Source organism: Triturus cristatus, chromosome 10 (genome assembly GCF_964204655.1).
Source record: "Triturus cristatus chromosome 10, aTriCri1.1, whole genome shotgun sequence".
NCBI classification, from domain to species: domain Eukaryota; kingdom Metazoa; phylum Chordata; class Amphibia; order Caudata; family Salamandridae; genus Triturus; species Triturus cristatus.
In genome coordinates this window covers 593,964,961-593,985,626 of record NC_140593.1, presented here as the reverse complement: position 1 = coordinate 593,985,626, position 20,666 = coordinate 593,964,961, and the positions used below count along the sequence as shown (strand labels likewise).

General features: G+C 41.9%; 1 protein-coding gene across 2 annotated transcripts in view; it reads left to right on the top strand.

Annotated features, from left to right (window-relative positions):
* The window catches only part of CPPED1 (calcineurin like phosphoesterase domain containing 1), a 649,782-nt gene that overhangs the window by 414,759 nt on the left and 214,357 nt on the right, over positions 1-20,666 (top strand). For both annotated transcript variants that reach the window (XM_085632109.1, XM_085632110.1), the window contains exon 3: positions 15,241-15,663. In XM_085632109.1, the coding sequence (XP_085488235.1) occupies positions 15,241-15,663 (423 nt within the window). The remainder of the gene's footprint in view (positions 1-15,240; positions 15,664-20,666) is intronic.

The window sequence follows — 20,666 nt, the reverse complement described above, 5'->3', positions numbered from 1 at the left end:
CCCTTTCATGAACAGTATAGAACTGGAAAATAAAGATAATAATACAAAGACCACAATGTTTACCAAGGTTGCCAGGCAAATGACAGGTGTTGGAATGCTGAGAGAGTGTGCTGTCATAAAATGTTATGCACTTCAAAACTTGACGCATCTGTCAGGTTCGAGTACCCCCTGTGTTGCGCCAACCACTGTGTAGTGTTTGTCCATACCTTGATAAAAAACCAAACTCCACATCCCAGCTCATAGATAACAAACAATAATGAGGGTGTCTTGGTAATTTCGAGAACCAATTCACAAGATTTCTCAATCCAAGATTGAATTGACATCCATGCAGCCAAACAAGCATTGTCATATATTAGAATGGCTCTCATGTGAGTACACAGTTCACTGCTTTGTCGCCAAGAAAATGAGGCATCCTGTTCCACGTGCCATCTCCTGCCTACTCACCACCTGCACTTGCATACCTGTAATTGGCTTTTTTGCAGCACCAGTGGTTTCACATCTCCACTCAGGGGCAAGGGACATCCTGGGCATGGAGAATAGAGAAGTGCCAATTCGGGAAGTTTCTATCTTTCTCCAAGCCATCTGCATTGGGGCCAATGTCCAGCAGGTGAGCGCAGTTATTGGACTGGCATCTCGCATTCTCTTTCAGCCATTTGAACCATTTGTTTTAGTGGCGCTTCTCCCTGGTCGGGCATCTGCTAAACCCCCTTTGGTGACATTGACCCGAACTTTCTGGTCTGGTGGCCAGTCTGAGGCTCGGTCTCGGGGATTTTGAAAGAAAGGGGATTTGCAGTTCACTTTGCTTGACAGTCAACTTCACTGGATGTAGAAACATATAGTCAAGATTCATAGTACACAGTTATTGTTTCACTCCGTCTAAGGATTTTTTCAGATGCTGCACATGTTTAGTGTAGATTGAGAAAATAAGGATGAAGGAGGATTCATACATTATCATGTCTTTAACATGTGCTGCAGTCAGGATGATGTCAGTATCCTTGAAATTCAGTATCCTTATGATCAGTGGATGTAGTGGAGTGCCAGGCACTGATCTCTGGGTAAATACGGACTATGAACGTTCAGTCCCCATGTATGTGGAGGAATCCACAGCAAAGAGCAGATCAGCATGTGGAAGACCTTCTCTGGCAATGCACCCTCAATCCCCTCTGGGAATCCCACTAGGTGAATGTTATTGGGGTACGCTATGCCCTTAGCATCCCCCATTGTCATCTGGAGACTTCATTAACCGAGATTCCTCTCTCCACTCAAATAACCATATTGACAATGTTTAGCATATCTTGGGACAATTTTGGCCTGGTGTGAAGTCTAGCCGGGCTTGTCTTAGCATTCCGAATAGGATAAATGAATGGAAAAGCTGAGGCTCCCACGCAAAGTCTTGGGGTGTATCTTTTAACACTTATGTGAGAAGATAGCTTTGGACTACAGTCTACAACGATGGGAGGGCAGTGACAAAGCGTAAATGTGAAAAACCCCTTCTCCTTCGCTTGATGTTTCAGCTCTGTGTCGCCAGACTGGGCCCTGTGAGGTATGTCTCTTAAACCTGTGCTGCATTTTGCTCTGGGAAGAGGCATAAGCAGATGTTGAGATTTACAGTGTCTTAAAGTTCAATGTTCTTCTTTCAGGCATTATCTCTTCTCGCTAGGCCCCTCGCTTTATTAACAGTGTAACAGTCTTCCTCACCACAGATGGGCCAACCGCCAATTTAGCACTTGTTACAACTAGAGCAGATGGTCAGCTTGAGACCCCAGTCCCCTCAAAGCATCATTTGCTAGTCGTGGATTAGGGGTTGCAACGCAATCCAAGCGGAGCAGCAGAGAAACACCACCAACGGATGTCACGTTGCTGCTGGATGTACTGCATCACCTGTAGTTGCGTTCCTGGCTGTCAACACCATCACCATGTGTCTGGATCCAGTCTGGCCATCAATGCTGCTTCTTCTCACCACAGTGAGGCCTCTTTGCTGCTCTGGTGGGAGCCTCCAGCCCATTTAAGTTAAGGCTTTGCTCACTCCAGGTAAGTCCCTTCCCCCCAAATTTTCACCTCCATTGGGCCAATCAGCGAGCCAATGTGATCCATCCGTACGGGAGAGATACATGTTAGAATACTGTCTCACTCTTGGCTCCTTTGTCACAGCTTTGGCCGACTGTGCTCCTTCCAGTCACACACAGGTGTGCTGTTTCGGTTCTGGATCACCTCAGATCAGTGTCTCATGAAGGCAACTGATGCAGGGCATTCAGGGTGAGGATGCTTGTCAAAATATTAAGAATGTGTAGGGCTTTAATGGAGCCTACAAGGAGCAGAGAGGCTAGAGCATACTTTGATTGGCTTCCAAGCAATGCTCTCACCATCACTCTAGTACAGTAGCACCCTGTTACTGTTGCCCTACTAATTGTACAAATGTCATCAGTGTTCCTCTAAAACATTATGTGGTCACATTACATATTTTCAATCCCTAAATATTGCATTGACTGGTAATGTTCTACTTGCATTAATTGTACCAGAAGTTCAGAATATTAATCATCGGACATTGAACAAGCAAACCATTTAGATAAATTATGTCTGCGAGGTAACCATTGCTATCTGTTTGACTGTGTACCTTGGCTCCCAGGTATACTGGGTACCCTAGTTCCCAGGAATACCAGCTTGCCCCTTTGTTTTGGTAGATATTTGTATTGCCATCACTGATAATGTTTTCATTAAAATGTAGTGTTCATTAGATGATGTATTGTAGCTATGAGTTTCTTACAATAACGGGTTAATGTGTAAATGACTTTAGCCAGATAATAACTTGCTGCTCATAAAAGATCAATGATTAGCATTCAGAGTGACAGGCTATTTTGTAGCACTTTTACCAGTATTTAGATAAATAATTCTCATGACCAAATTGCAATTGGTACTCAATTTATAGGCCTTCGAATGATGAAAGACTGCGTCAACCTAACATAACATGGGTATTTGTGAAGCATATGTTCACCGCTGGTGGCAGCGTGGTGCTGAAACACTGATGTGTTATTGTTACCCAACTCATTAGTATGCATTTTATTGACCTCTTAAGGATGATAGGCTGAGTGAAACCACACAGATTCAAACATGCGACCATAAGGTCAAACACAGATATGTGGATGTATTAGTCTAAAGAGGCCAACCACAGATTATTTTTGGAGTGGATGTATTAGTCTACTGAGGTCAACCTCAGATTTTTTTAATGGATTTATTAGTCTACTGAGGTCAACCTCAGAATTCTGGAATGGATGTATTAGTCTAAAGAGGCCAACCACGGATTTCTGGAGTGGATCCATTAGTCTAAAGATGCCAGCCGCAGATTATTTTTGGATTGGATGTGTTAGTCTTCTGAGGTCAAACTCAGAATCCTGGAATGGATGTATTTGTCTAAAGAGGCCAACCACGGATTTCTGGAGTGGATGCATTGGTCTCCTTAGGTCAACCACAATTTCTGGAGTGGATGCATTAGTCTACTGAGGCACTGGACGTTGCCAGGAATTTAATCCTTGGCCTTCAAATTGATCGCTCACAGTTCATAGTAGTGAGCTCTTTACTTGCTGTGCTATTTTACATTCGGTCAAGTGTTTTGAGAGACATCTCATGTCAGAAGCGGAAGGCCCACAGAAGATGATGGAACAACTGACATCCCCAACACCAGCATCCATGAAAGAAAGTATTCTCAATTGCTGGGCTGAGCCTTATTCCCCTTTGCAGTGTATAATCTTTTTAAAAGTCAAAACCAGAAGCCAATTTAAGTCATTCACCTGGCCCTAAACTAACAAAATTGCCTTTTCATTTCTTAATCAAACGTCCATTAGTCTTCAAAGAATCCTTTAGAACAACTGCAGCAAACGTGGCAGGATCTGCTCATAAAGACAATAAACTTCTCAATGCAAGACTGGTTGTACTTTGACCCTCTCCCTCTGATGGTGCTCTGGTAGGAGGTGCATAATTGTGATAATTGTTTGGGTGGTGCACATGCATTGGACGCTGAGGAGGCCCAGCCCTTGTGAAAAATAATCAAAAAAATCTTTTGTGTTCTTAAACTTTGGGTGAATTTTCATTTTGGCTGAGGTGGGATCACTGCCAAAAAGCAGTGGATATCCAATATCGGTCAATTCTAAATCCAGGCCCTTGGTATTTTGCAAAATTCCATCAAGTGGTCTCGCCCACATGCATCTCATGGTCCCTGTCTTCAGTTCTACCTTCCGTGGCCTCTCATCTGTGACCATCAGACACATAGCTTTGGGGGGAGGGAAGAGTGTTTGGGGTGTTACACCCCCCTGAAAGTTTTATTCTCTAGTAGATAGTTGGGTACAAGGGCTTTCAGTTGGGTGTGAAGACAGGTCTGTAGGATTTCACCTGGGATTTTTACATGCACACACTGACAAAAACACACACACACTCTGTCTCATCTGGAGGCCGTAAAAATAAATGTTGGTTAGTTAGGAAAATGTTGTGTTTTAAGTGCCGCTAATAACCCCCCTTATGCCCAGCTTCTCATATAATGTGTTTTAACAAGCTATCCCAGTGTGACTGTTGGGAAATCTGAAGCCCACTTAATGACCAAGCTACGTCCCTGTAACCATGCTCCTTGCCGTTTCTCACAGTCACCTACCAGCGATGTCACCATGTGCAGCCATCTGCCATACTTCCACTTCCTGTGCTGCTGAGGCTCTGGCATTCCTCTGTGATTTAGTGAATGTTTCTGCTGTATAAGATGTGTTGCTTGCTACCATGATGCAGTGATGGAGGTTTTTTGCCACTTGCATTTGTCTTGTTTAGGCCTAGGTGACATTTTTTAATAACACCATTCAAATTTGTGAAATTGCTGAATTTCGCTGTATGTTTAAATCCTAAAAAAAAACGCATTATGCAACTTTGTGGATTTTTGTCCCAGGGAAACTGGCTCACACAGAAACTACCTGCGAGGCATGTTTTACCCTAACCACTCTCCTTTCATACATACTCATGTAGAACAAGCATTTGCAATGCAATAGGTCTCGCATTTACGCGAGTTTGAGCTATTGGCATTGTAAATAACAATGCCTTTTATTTATGTTTTAAAAACAGAAACAAAAATAAAAGGCATTGTCATTTACAATGTCAATAGCTCAAACTCACGTAAATGCGAGACCTATTGCATTGCAAATGCTTGTTTTAGTTAGGGGTTAGGGTGTTAGGCCTAAGGGCAATGGGGGGTTCGGGGTAGTTATAGGGACAGCGTGGGGTGTGAGGGGGTTGGGTAGTGTATTTAAAGGAGCAGAGTTTTAGGCCTCAGGGCAGGGGAATGGGTAGTTGAGGTTGTTTTTAGGGCTTAGGGGCTAGCGGAGTCGTTTTTAGGGCTTAGGGGTGGGCGGGGTAGTTTTTAGGGCTATGGGAGGTCGGCATAGGTTTTTAAATTAGGGGTTAAGGTTTTAGGCCTGAGGGCAGTGGAAGGGGTTGGTGTAGTTTTAGGGACAGCGCGGTGAGTAGGAGGGGATCGGAGGAAGGTTTTGGGCCTCAGGACAGGGGGGCAGGTAGGGAGTGTGTAGGGCGGGGGAGGGGTTCAGAGAAGTGGCGACTTTAGCCACACATACCCCTTTACCATTCATGTCTTTACCATGAAATTGTGTGATAAAGGCATGCATGGTAAAGGAATGTGTCTTTAGGACGCATTTGGGGTTCGAGCTGCGTTGTAGAGGCACATGTGATTAAGCCATGCGTGCCTCTATCATACAATCTCTGCAGCACACATAGCAAGAGGAATACATTTCTCCCAATGGTTTTTGTGCAGGAAGGTGCCCCTCCCTGCACAAAAACAATCCTGCCTGCAATGGAGGCACCCTGGTGCAAGGGTGCTTAGGTTGGAACTAGGCAACAAATTAATCAGCGCAGGGGTAAAGAACAGGAATGCACCTTGTTTCATAAATACGGTGCATTCCACCCGTTTCACATTGGCGAAGGACAGCGCAGCAAGAAAACTTGATGTGCTGCCCTACGCCAATTCCTCGTAAATGAGGCCCATTGTTCGGGGGGGGGGGGGCGGGGGGGGGAAATAAACACAAGCATTGAAAATGCAATAGGTCTCGCCTTCGTTTATGTTAAAGCAAGTGTAGAGAGTGGTAGTGAGAGAGGTGGCGAGGTAGAGAGTAGTAGTATAGAGTGAGTATTTGAGAGTGAGTAGTAGAGATTGAGTATTAGAGTAGCAGAAAGTGAGTATTAGAGTAATAGAGAGTGGATAGTAGAAATTGAATTGCAGAGAGTATTAGAGAGTTAGAGAGTAGGAGAGAGAGTAATAGAGAGTGAGTAGTACAGTGGATAGCATAGAGTAATAGTGATTGAGTAGTAGAAAGTGAGTAGTAGTTAGTAGTAGAGTGAGTAGTAGAGAATGAGTAGTAGAAAGTAGAGAGTGAGTAGTAGAGAGTGAGTAGATAGCAGTAGAGGGTGGTTGAGAGTGATTAGAGAGTAGTAGAGAAGTAGAGTGAGTAGTAGAGAGTAGTATAGAGTGAGTATTAGAGAGTGATTAGTAGTGATTGAGTAGTAGAGTGTAGTAGAGTGAGTTGCATAGAATGAGTAGTATAGATGAGTAAAGAGTGAGTAGAGGGTAGAGAGTAGTTGAGGTGAGTAGTAGAGGTGAGTAGTAGAGAGTCTGTAGTAGAGTGAGTAGTAGAGTAAAGAGTAGAGAATAGAGAGTAGAGAATAGAGAGTAGTAGAGAGTGAGTAGTAGAGAGTGACTAGTAGGGAGTAAAGAGTGAGTAGTATAGAGTATTAGAGAGTGAGTAGTAGAGAATGAGTTTTAGAGAGTAGTGTGTGTAGTAGAGAGTAGTAGAGAGCGAGTAGTATTGAATGAGTAGCAATTAATAACAGCAAGCTGCGTACTGAAAGCGGCATTTTAATATAAGAACAGCGTAGTGACACCTTCAAAGCTTCCGTTGCTCTAACTGCAAGCTGCGTACTGAAAGCGGCATTTTAATATAATAACAGCGTAGTGACACCTTCAAAGCTTCCGTTGCTCTAACTGCAAGCTGCGTACTGAAAGCGGCAATTTAATATAAGAACAGCGTAGTGACACCTTCAAAGCTTCCGTTGCAAGCATTACCTTTAGCTGCGCACTGAAAGCGGTATTATAATAAGAAGGAACGGCAATTAATAAAAGCTCAAACACTCATCTGGATCCCTTAAGCAAGACGTGGTGCCACTGCACCTGCTGTACGTGTGACTGCACTTTGGTACGGCTGACTTTAGAGCAGTCTGTGGCCGCTGTGCTGCTGCTAGGCCATCGCTCAAGCAAGACGCGGTGACACTGCACCTGCTGCACGTCTGACTGCACTTTGGTACGGCTGACTTTAGAGCAGTCTGTGGCCGCTGTGCTGCTGCTAGGCCATCGCTCAAGCAAGACGCGGTGCCACTGCACCTGCTGCACATCTGACTGCACTCTGATAGGGCTGAAAGCGGATTGTAAAATAAGAAGGAACGGCAATTAATAACGGCAAGCTGCGTACTGAAAGCGGCATTTTTAAATAAGAAAGAGTTTTAAAGGAAGAAGGAACGGCAATTAACAGCAAGCTGCGTACTGAAAGCGGCATTTTAATATAAGAACAGCGTAGTGACACCTTCAAAGTTTCCGTTGCCAAAACAGCAAGCTGCGCACTGAAAGCTGCATTTTAATAGAAGAACAGCGTAGTGACACCTTCAAAGCTTCCGTTGCAAGCATTACCTTTAGCTGCGCACTGAAAGCGGTATTATAATAAGAAGGAACGGCAATTAATAAAAGCTCAAACACTCATCTGGATCCCTTAAGCAAGACGTGGTGCCACTGCACCTGCTGTACGTGTGACTGCACTTTGGTACGGCTGACTTTAGAGCAGTCTGTGGCCGCTGTGCTGCTGCTAGGCCATCGCTCAAGCAAGACGCGGTGACACTGCACCTGCTGCACGTCTGACTGCACTTTGGTACGGCTGACTTTAGAGCAGTCTGTGGCCGCTGTGCTGCTGCTAGGCCATCGCTCAAGCAAGACTCGGTGTCACTGCACCTGCTGCACATCTGACTGCACTCTGATAGGGCTGAAAGCGGATTGTAAAATAAGAAGGAACGGCAATTAATAACGGCAAGCTGCGTACTGAAAGCGGCATTTTTAAATAAGAAAGAATTTTAAAGGAAGAAGGAACGGCAATTAACAGCAAGCTGCGTACTGAAAGCGGCATTTTAATATAAGAACAGCGTAGTGACACCTTCAAAGTTTCCGTTGCCAAAACAGCAAGCTGCGCACTGAAAGCTGCATTTTAATAGAAGAACAGCGTAGTGACACCTTCAAAGCTTCCGTTGCTCTAACTGCAAGCTGCGTACTGAAAGCGGCATTTTAATATAAGAACAGCGTAGTGACTTCAAAGCTTCCGTTGCTAGGACACCAAAATAAACAAGAAGGGCTGGGCGAGAAGGGAGGGGGGAATGCCAGCAACAGAAGAGCCCGCGAAAGTGAAAGTGATCGGATTACGATCGCTACGGAGTTAAGACACATGGCGCTGCGCGCGTGCACGTTCACGTGCACTGTAGCTTTAGGCCACAGCAGCACTTTGAAAAGCCCAGATATAAAATGTCTCTTCGAGCCTTTGGCTCGCGAGACCTAAAAATGAATGCATGATACTGGAAAACCAAATTTTACTCTGGGCATTTACATGGAATTTTGTTAAATTTCACATAAAATTACTTAGTTGTACACCTCTAATCTTGTTTGACGGTCAGAGTGTATATTTTTGTATGTATTGCTGGGGTGAGTAGTAGGATGGTAGCACATTTATGCTAAGTTTTGCCATGTGCATCACAAGTGTGTGCCACTGTTGTTGCCATGCCCAGGGCTCACTTGTCGTTTGTAGTGGTCGTCTTGGTTGGAGCTGCAAGGGAACTGATCGTGCACTAGACAGCAATGCAGTCCAGAACATGCATCTTACCATGTTGTTGGCCATGTCATGCCTGACTGAATTCTGGTAACAGGGAAGAGGTTGGATGCCAAAAGGTTAAACAGGTGTCCTGTGGAGACTGTATTTCAGCAGCAAATGTGGCTGGATGGAAAACAATGGCAAATGTAAGCAAATGCCTAGAGAATCCCCAGCTGGCTGCATCATAGCACATTTTTTTTCACAGACCTCCTATCCCTCCCTTCGTCCTGCCCCACCAGCAATAAAAACAATTGCCGTGATGCAGTCCTAGTGCTTTTTAACAAAGAATTAGGTCGAGCCGTGACAGCGCTTGCGCTGTCTGGAAGATCTGTTGTATGTACTTTGAGTGGGCTTTGGAGCATAGCCCCAGGACTTGTCTGCTTCCGCTTTTGCTTGGGGATAGCAACTGCCTCTATTTAACTGTCTTGATGGCAAACAACCAGCAGAGGTCAGTAAACTACCATAATCGCTTTCTGCTTAGGGACTTTCTTCCTAGCAACTGCCTCTATTTAACAGTCTGATAGAAAACGACCAGCAGAGGCCAGTAAAATACCAAAATCGCTTCACCCAGGATAATGTGCTTCATAGCTAAAAACTTGTAAGGTCCTAAAGGTGAGACCTGTTGCATTGTAAATGCTTGTTTTTTACTGTCAGCAGCTGTGCTGCTGTACAACACGGTTAAAAAAATTTGGCAAAGCCAATAGTTCTCATAGGTGCGACCAATTGGGTTTGCCAATGCTTGTTTTATGCAATTCCCTAGGGTGCACACGTTTTCATGCATAGTGTGAAAGGCTTCCTCTGGTTATGATTGGAGGTGAACCGCATTCTTTCTGAATTTTAGTCTGGTTTGATGAATTCTGTTTATCAATCCTGCAAGCAGAAACAAATTAATTAAGATTATTCGTTAAGAAGTTGTATTTGCAGGTCCCAAAAAAATCTGTGGGCTTAACCCTTACTTTCTTAGAAACTACTGTTATGTTGACATATTTTGGTGATTTTAGCATGGAAAGCTTTGCGTCCACAGATTTTAAAATGGTGATTTGTTCTATATCCCTCATTGTACACCTAATGCTTTATGGATGCAATTGGGATGAATATTATGGGTACCAGATACCCTGAATTTAGGCTGTCTCGCCTACTCGTGTAATGCCCATTTTTTTGTACATGCAAAGATATGTATCTTTTTTTTTGCATTCTGTATTTTTAAGATTTGGTACTCGACTACGCTAGGATTGTATTGAGCCTTTGGGTCAAATAAATTTCCAAGGTGTCAGTCCCCTCCAAGGGAAATACTTGTCTTTTATCAATCGTGAAGTGTGTGGCTATTAAATATACATCAAGTTTTTAAAACTTGTAATTTCACTCTCATTTTATTATGTATTTTGGCTGTATGTTTTTGGAGCTTATGCCTATGAAACTACAAGTAAATAACCCTAATGTTTGAACTGAAATGAGGTTTGCCGTAGAATAAACTACCCCCAGGGTACATTCTCATGGTATTGCAAGTCACTGAAGTGTCCATTGGTCAGATATGGGGGGGCAGGATTCTAAAAGGAATAATGTTTTGCACGGTTACCACAGAACTTTTTTTTTGTATTTGTTAAGAGTACTTTATTCCTTATAATTGTAATACTTGGTCGCATTCACCATACCCTTACCTAAAACCACCTCTTCCTTTATGTTTCCTTTCCCTACTTATCTTTATGTACATATTCCCTTATTCACTTTTCACTTTATTCCTTTCCCATATCTTTTTATTTAGAATTATTTCAATGGTATTTATATATTGGAATATGTATATTTATTAACTTATTATATTGTATTCTCTTTCTTAGCATTTTCTTTATACCATATAAGATGTCTTATGTAACTTTTAATTCTTTCTGTCTTCTGTGATAATATTTTATATATTTAAAATGTTAACTGATAATCCTATATCTTCATGTGTATGTATCCATTACAAATGTTATTAATAAAAAAATTCGACACAAAAAAATAAAAAAAACACCTCTTCATAATTGGCGTCATGTCCCCTTCGTGTTGTAGCTACTTGATGTAAAACAAAAATGGAGTTTATGAAGACGAAATAAAACTAAGAATCCTGCGGTACATGACAGGAAAATGTTTGAATAGGGAAAACACAAGATTCTTTCAAAGATGATGCCTGTTTTACAAAGCCATGGAACGTGTTGTTTTTGTTCTCGTGTCCTGATCTGCAGCAGTTCAATCTGAGACGATGGTTTTTCATGTTTTCTGTTCATCTCGATAAATGTAAACCGTCAGAACCAGAGCCGCAGAGGACACGGGGAGGAAAAGTCCTGTTTCATTACTGGCCGAGCAACATCGGTTTTTTCCGGTCATAAGTCTAACTTACACTTGGAAAAAAAGTTGTAACTTTATCATTTGTAATATAGAACTGACTCACAAAGTGCGTAAAATGCATAAATGTGTAGTTGGAGTACTCACTCATTATTTTATTCATGGTATATTTGTACAAAGTTCTTACACTCATATACAGAGTTCCTAGGCGCTATAAATGACGATTGTAGTGGAAATGCCAACATTTATATTCAAAATACTTCTGGAAAATCAGATGGCAAAAAGCCAGGTTTTAAAAAGCTTTCTGAATTTAAGGAGACTGGTATCATCAGGTTCCATTTTTAAAGACAAGGAATTTCAAAGGATAGAGTTTTTGTTTCTTTACCACGAGGTCCAGACTGCCAGACGATCTCAAGAGGGAAGTTATGATATATTTAGAGAATGATTCCAAAAAGAAGCCTGCTTTAGTCAGGCATGTTTACGTTAAATATGTTATTTGAGAGGGAGCCAGTGAAGATAATTATGGTAGGCGGACACATGATCATTTCTTTCAGATTCAACACTGATCTGTCAATATCATCCTGGAACACTTGTATACAATTACAACTATCTTAGAAAGACTTAAATAGACTGACTTGCCAAAATCCAGTTGGGACTGGTTGAAAGCATTAGCAATTAATTCTGTTTAACACTTTCAAGTGGAAGATGCAGGACTTGGTGATGGCAGAGATCTGGGGGCCTAGAGGAAGCTTAGTACCAAGGATGACACATAGGTTATACGCTGAGGACACATGTTCTAGGCTCTTGACAACTGAAGATGAATAAAGCGCCTGGTCCTATTTATTGAATTTGTTGTAGATGGGTAAGATTTCAGATTTAGTAGGGTTACGTTTTAAGAAATGGTTAAACGTCCATTTTTGGGTGGCTTCTATGGCCAAATGGAGATCCGAGGAAACGCAAGTAGTCATATTAGAAAGCTCGAAGATTAATTCTGTGTTGCCTCTTTAAAAATGTGTTTTAATATTGATGTTCTGTAAATTATAAAATTCTGAAACAAGGATGCTAAAGGGCTTAGGTACAAGTTAAGCAATCGAGGGGATATTGTGGCACCCTGAAGGTTTCCTCATGACACTGGTTTAGGGGAGGAGCGGAAGGAGCCTAGCTGGACTAATTGAGTTTTTCCTGATGAAAAAGAGGTAATCTATGACAGTACCGCACAATTAATGGCTAAGGAAGAGAGACGTTGGAGCACGGTAGCCTGTTCGATGGTGATGAAGGAAGGCAGTGTAGAGGACCACTTCATCTACCTCCCTTCTCTGATTGTTTACTCTTGTATTCACTATGTACATGCCTTTTCTCGCCTACTTTAAACCAGTGAAACATTTCATGATTTTTCCTGTTTATCTAAGACACTTCTCTTGCATTTGAGGCTTAAGGAACTTGGATGCCTGTTCATTATGAAATAATTCGAATCTTCTGGGTCATATGGCCTGGGGTGGAGTTAACGCCTGGGATGTAGCAGATAATCTCAGGGTTTCCAAGATTTACATAACAGAGATTATTAAATCATTTTCAGAATTTGAGCAAGAATTCCCTGTCTCTAACAGGCTAATTTTTCTGGACATAGTCCAATTTAGGAGCTTGTGATGGGCAGATCTATAATTAGGACTGCATTCACTCTCCTCAGTACCAGTCCTTTGGGGTTGAGGATTATTGCATGCAATGGAAGAGATTTTGCAGTCATCCTCATGTGATTCTGACTGGCACCAAACCCGCTGACTAAAGATTTTGCAGGTATCCATCATACTGGGCAAAGGTCAAGCAAACTTCTATTTGCTTTGATATTTCTGATGAATGTACTCAATGAAAATGAGCAATATTTTGGAAGCTAGGAACATGCGTTCTGAGAATGTCAAATGATATAAGGTTTTTGGCCTTAAATAAGTATAATTCTACACTCAAACCACAGTGTACCATGTTATACTGTTAGAAATTGGCCCTGCCAGGGAGCGGTGAACAACCTTTACAACGCAACTTTTACACCGCACTACCATTACAACGAAACTATTACAACGCGAAATCTGTTACAACGCATGCCATTACAACGCATGCCATTACAACGAAATGCACTAGATGGCGTGCTAACATTAGAAATAGTGTAGTTTTACTATCCAAACACCTTCCCTACTGCAACGTGGACTGGAGTTAGAATAGTAAATTATACATTTCTAATGTCAGCACTCCATCTAGTGTACGTCGTTGTAAAAGCATGCGTTGTAAAGGCTGGCGTTGTAACAGATCTTGCGGTGTAAAAAATGTGTTGTAACGGCATGTGGTGTAAAAGCATGCGTTGTAACGTCATACATCCCCAGGGAGCAGTCAGTCCTTCCTTGGTCATTCAAGCAAGTTTTTCATTGTTTTTGCAAATTGATAATTTTCTTAATTATTTCTTCGTATTAGTGTTCTCAATTGCTTTCCCACCACTCTTATGGATTGGGTATGCAGTTAAATGTTGCAATGTACCTATATACGGTCATCTAAAAATAGATTAGACAGGTTTAGACATTTTGGGGGATTTCAAATTGTGTGAATAATATTGTCCATTAAGGAGGACCTTTGATGGTAGGAGGGAATAATGTAGGAAGGTAACTCAGCTTTAAAAACATTTGTCATTGGATTGGTTTGATTTGTATGTACCTTTGTTATTTGTGCGATGATTTGCAGTTATGTGTTTGTGCCTATGTACCCATATTGGTCACCTTGCCAGCTGTCATGAATTGCCATCTGTCATTGTATTCTTGTGTCTTACATAACATTGTAATTTGTCCTAGTAACAAATTAAAAGGTTTAGACCTCTAGGGTTGGAAAAATAGGTGTTTTTCTTTATTGCAATACAGTAGTTTAGGGCACAGAATGCTAACTTGGGACTTTAAGAACACAGACGCCATAGCTCTAAATTTGTGTGCTCAACATTCACATATTTCTGTCCTTTTCTGTAGCCCACATTGCCAAGCCAGAGGAGGGATTTTTCAATCTCTGCAGCATCTAGCTTCACATAGCTCAACAACTATAAACGGTTCTCACCAATTACCTATCAGAGGAACTGACAAGATACAATAACAGTGACTTCTGCGTTTTTCCTGAAATCTGAATTACACCGTTGTATAGCTGAAACACAAATTGAGCGTGAGGAGACGACTCCTTGCTCCATAGACTATCATGCAAACAAAGTGTAAAAGAGAACAGTAACGGGGTAGGGCAAGGTAGATAAACTGGTTGATTTGGGACCCATCTCTGTTTCGGGCATTGTTGCATAAAGGTAAGGGATGTCGGATGATACACGTCTAAGCATATTCTGATGCAAACTGCTACAATTCAGCAGCGCAGTGACTAATCTGAGTGGTTTGAGATGTGTACTGAAATATGATTAGAGTGTGTTTAAGATTCAGTCTGTTGTGTATTTTGTTCACTGAGCTGAGAATAGTCAAGACAATAATTCTTATTCATTGTTTGTGGGAGAATGGGTCATAAAAAATATTAGTATGTTGTAAAATACCAACTCTAGTGTGTGTCATTATTTTGTTTCAGGGACGGCCTTTGCAAATCAGATGTTGGTGAGAGGTTCTCTAACAGGGTTGTCTGGCTCCTAACTCCCTTCCATATACAAGCTTGATTCTGTAGTAGGTGGTGGTGGGAGACATCTGACTGTTTTCCTTCTCTCTGAAAAAGCCACAGTTTTCTAATGGGGCTTAGTAATTCTACCGGGTGTGACCCCAATGTTTTCAGGAAACGCAATACCTAGCCTATTGAAAAGAATATTATCAGGAAGGTATAAAGGTGTATCTTTGTAGTGCAACTAATTGAAGTCTTTTTACATGGATCATAATGTTTGCACTGCCTTGTTATGAGCAAAAATTAAAGGCATTGTGAACAATAAATAGTTTGTAACAATCCTATAACAATTAACATTCTTGTTTTACAGATACTCCATGGCAAAAGGAGCAGGAGCGAGATTTGAAGAATGTTCTTCAAAATATCAGAGAAGACGTACCATTGGTTTTTGTCAGTGGGAACCATGACATCGGTAACACCCCAACACCCGACACGGTTGCTGCATATTGTAAGAGTTGGGGAGATGACTATTTCAGTTTTTGGGTAGGAGGAGTTTTCTTTCTGGTGCTCAACTCCCAGTTCTTCTTCGATTCCTCCAAATGTGGCGAGTTGAAAGAGGCTCATGGCCAGTGGCTTGAAGTACAGCTAGCAAAGGCCAAAGAGCAGAAGTGCAAGCATGCAATCGTTTTCCAGCACATACCACTTTTCATCGAAAACATTGATGAAGACGGAGATTACTTTAGTATAGAAAAGACCCTTCGCCACGAGTTAGTGGAAAAGTTTCGAAATTCAGGTATTGTACCTTCCAAGTATTATATATTTATAAATCACTATTTTTCTCTGCAGTTCCAGATAAACGTTTTTTTTAAAAAAAAATTATTTTCAGCCTTTTTTGTGATACTGGTTGATGGTATTAATTTTGGAAACTCTAGCTTACCTTACAGTAGGGATTTGTTTGAGACATGATAATGCCATAATACATTCTTACACAAACTGACAACAAGATTAAAATATTATGGTTCATATTTAGAGTTTGGCGGACGGTACACTACGCCACAAATGTGATAGACATCACATCTGCTGGAATTGCTCTGCATTGTAGCCTATGGCACCAATAATACGGTGTTCAGTCGATCTGCCACAGGTTGATCAAGTATCCTGTCCATAAAATTCTAAATAACTCCCTATGTTTCCTCCATTTGATCAGCAAACTCTGAAACCCTAATTTCATTAAAGTCATTGCTGTCTGAATCTTATTTCTTTATGTGGTAGTTAAAAAAAAATATCTTTAAGACTTAAAATTTTTGTAAAGCTGGGAAACGGGGTTGGCATCCAGAAAGGAGTATAAACACAACCCCCGCGTTAACTTGATGATTTCTTTGTAACTGTTTCTTTTTAGTTAAAACATGTTTTCATTAAATCTTAGTTATAAAGAAGACAGTATTACCAATACAAATTCATATTCATTAAAAAAAATGCATGCAGTATTGTAGCCAGCAACATTATCGCACAAAAATGTGTTCTTTTTCACAAATCTCTTTTAGAATTCACTAGTATTTCACTAATAGCTTTAGACTGTGCATTGATCAATGCTTCTTCAGATACAATATGCATGTTATCAATTATTTGGTTAAGAGCACCTTTAATAGTGTGTTTAGTATAGAACACAGAGAAAGCACATACCTCATGAGTCAGGTTATACCTAAGGGAAGCAGCCCACAACCAATCTCTACGTGCCTAAGCAAAAGCCCCAGACATGTCCAGATACAAAATAATGCTCAGCAGTTGTACTAAATATATTGCCTACGGTTGAGAAAATGCAAAGAGAGAAAAGACCTTGTGGCGAAAACTCAAGTCTGGGGACACCAATGTACTGTACTGATGGAACAGTTTATATACTGTTTTAACGTATGACAGAATAACAATAATAAATATATTTTAAAGAAAAATACCAAACATTTTATAATTGAGCTTATAATATTTTGAAGAACAGCCTTTGCTTCAAGACATTTACAATTCATTTACAGCTCAATTATTGGCAAAAACGATCAGTCGCACACATCTACTAGAGGAAAGAGAGACATTTGATAAAGAAAACGTTAAAGTAATGGATAATGCCCTTGAAATGCTAAATTAGCAGTTGTTGAACTACATTTTTATTTTTCTTACGAGATTGCCCATAATTCCTTCCCTTGTGTTTAATGCCTTTTAGAACTCAAGTCTTCCTGTTTTTTCTTGCTCACTGCCACATACTCCAACTCTGTTCCTCACTATTCACTTCCTAATGTATTATCCCTAGCTTTATTTACCCTTATTGTCTCACACAGTCACTGGTCCCAGTGGGGTGCCATCACCTGACCCAGACAATGACTGAATCTCCCAAGCTGAATCCCATCTTGGAAAGAGCATCTGTTGTACAACAGGCAAAGCGTCTCAGGCCTTAAGACATGCAAGTCTCGAGTTCTTATTATTTCCACTAGAAAAATAAGGACACGTGCTATGGGCTTCTAGTTTCTCAATCCCTTCTTTGTATACTGCAGTTTCATTTATACAAGAAGTATCGTCTGTATTTTTCAGTAGTCCCTGGTAATCTATTTTGCTTTCATGCAGTATTAAGTCGAGGGGGTAAGTGGGAAGGATGCCAGTGGGAGGTAAGCTGTACTGGGAAGCCTGGGCTATAAAGTAGCTGAGAATGATCAGATTCTTGAACAAACAGGTCATGAAGTTTTTATGTTTCCAAAATATGGTAACATTATTTGAGTCCTTGAGCAGTGGTTAGCGAGTTTCACAACCTTGAATCCACAGAAGTAAATCTTCAGCTGTTAGCTGCTGCATCACAAATGTTGCTGTGATGTGTTGTTAAGTGATAATTTGAACCTTGGCCTTAAATGTTTACCATTTGCATTACACCAGGTTCGGCGGATTCCTTTTTGGCTGCCAGGGCCTCCAGTTGTACTGCTGTTCGTCGTTTTTTCTTGCAGCTCTATAGCTATTGCATGGGCAAAGCCAGTCTTGGGTTTATTTCTCACTGTGTTTTTTGTTAAGAGTACTTTCATAGGGCTCCGTCTCGGAATTTAGCTGAGAACTATGGGTATATTGAGTTTCTGCGTCAAAAATTGAGAATGCATTAACTATGTCTTAACAAGTTTTTCAAGGTGGTGAGAATCAATGAGATGGCATTTAAAACATTGAGTGGTATTTCAATTATTATCTGGAGAATCTCAGAGTAGTTAGCAGCAATATCCTCTAATCCTACCTGAAAGAACCATGCGGTGAGATCAGGAGGACCCCTTCACAGTAGAGGCCTCTCCTGGATCGCTCTTTTAGGGTGGTCAACTTCCTCTGGATGCTCCTCACGCCAGGAACATGCTGAACAGCTTCTCTTAAACAGTCTCTCTTCCTACAGGGCCACGCACACTCCTCCCCTCTATCAGCAGGCACACAGGGGGTCATTACGATGCACGTCCGCCCGCCATCAAGGTGCTGAGTGGGACCGGCTGCCTGTATGGTGGCGGTCCCGCACATGAAATTACGATGCGACCGCCACCGCGGCGGTCGCATCTTCATGTTTACCATTGCAGCGGGTGCTACTGGCTGCAGCACCCGCCGCAATATTAAAAATGCATGTAGTGCCTTACCCTTCACTACGTGGCAGGCACCACACGGTACCTGCCACTCAGTGCAGGGAAATGCAGGGAGGTACCATGGTTACCCGCCAGTGCACAGCCACCTCCCCCAACACAAGGGGGGTCAGCAACGGGCCCCCAAAACCAAACCCCTCCAGCCTTTCAATTGCGGTTTACCCGCCACAGAAAGGCTGGCTGCGGCCAGTATCCTAATCTAGTGGACGGTGCCTGCTATGCACCACCACAATTTTACTAATGCTGACCGCTCTGCCAGGAAATTGTAACGATCCGTTGCGGGCGGTCTTTGCGCCCGCCACGGTCGCGGTCAGATTCCCCCCGCCATCGTAATGTGGCATGAGGAAAATTGCTTTCTGATGGCAGAAGGCCCACCACCGCAAAGCTGGCGGTGGCAGGCCTTCCGCCATCGTAATGACCCCCACAGTCTTTTAGGCCTTCGGGCAGATCTTCATTACCGCCAGTAAAAAGCGTTGACCTCATGCGATGTCTCCTCGCCTTTGGGAGACTGGCTGTCAGACAGACACCTACGCTCGCAACACAGCAGCTCTTCTAGTACTCTGTGGAGAAGTCTTTCTTGGTCGAGAAGAACTTGTGACTAGAACAAAGTGGGGTTTGGGTGTCACTGATATACGTATTTTTCAGATAAGGATGTGAATCCATCGACTTATGCATCAGAGCTGATTTGGGTTGGTTTCTTTTTAAATATAATTTTCAAGCTGCTCTCCAGACACAGGCTTTGTGCAAAGTGATGTCTTTCACAGCAGACCGTGAAAGGACTGACTCCAAGCAGGTGTACTCACAACAGGGGCAAAATGAAGTGTGAGATAACTGCATCTGATTGTTATTTTCCTTCCTGAAGTAGACAGACAAAGGGTAGGTCCTGCCTAGAAACGCCCTAATCTCTACCATCTACCAAAATGGCAGTGTGGAGGAACAGCTAATAAGCAGCTCCTTGCTAAGAAAACACTTCATGCTATTTCTAAAGTCAGCGCCGTGTCCATCCTGCTCACTTCAGTTTCTGGTTCTCCATCTTTCACCTTCAGGAATTAGGACAACACACTTCCAAGCTATCCTCACCCTCCATCATGTGCCATGCTACAACCAAAGACATCCAGAAGTATCCCTTGTGATGGCTTCAGTGGTCAGACTCTCTCTCTCTCTCTCTCCCTCTCCCTCTCTCCCTCTCCCTCTCCCTCTATCTCTCCCTCTCCCCCTCGCAATCCTGGTACCATATGCGTGCCTCATGTTCACTATATATGCACATGCAAGCAACATTCATACAGATGTCACAGCTGAGTTCTGAAATTCACACAACGTTGAACATTACGCAAGAGTGGCCAGTAGCTCGGTATTATATTATATTTAAACAAATAAGCCACTTTTTCTTTAGATGCTGATTTGTAAATGTGCTGCTTATTCAGACATTGCGACTTGGCTCCTCAGATGCAAACACATCAGTCCTACAAAGAGGGGCGACTTTGCCAGAAGAAATTACAGTTATTATTAAGGATTAGGTCACAGTGTAGCATGTCAAAAATGACTACACATATGACTTCTGCAATAGTGTGAAACTAAAGGCACATTGGCAGGCATTATTAGTAACATAATGAACAGTGAAATACTACTTTATTTCACTATTAAATGTGAACTACAGGTGCCGAATTCAAAGAAACTCTCTGTACTAGATGAACCACTCAAGCATTGACCAGGAAAACGTGGAGCTCTGAATCCCCCATTTCTTCAATGCTTCCATGTAATGCCATTACTGAAAATAACTGAGATGTAGTAAAGATTCGATGGAGTTCATGACTTCTGGAGCACATGAATGTACCAAGAATATTAGCAAAATGAGTAGCGATAATAGGAAACAGAGAATCCCTGTGCTTATAGAATACTTAAGAATCATCAGACATCTGACCTAAGATATTAAAAAAAGAATATTTGTACTGCAATGTGTGTTCAAATGTTTACTGGAAGCAGAGACACTATCTTCCTTCTCAGCTTGTAAGAAATCTATTTATTACAGCTTTGCCATGATTTTTATTCTTCAACTGATGAACTATAAGGTGTGTAAATAGTTCCCAGGAGGCCAACTGTTATGTATGATATCTTCCTTCAGTCCTGGCTTTCTAAGCAACGTTGCTTTGCATTC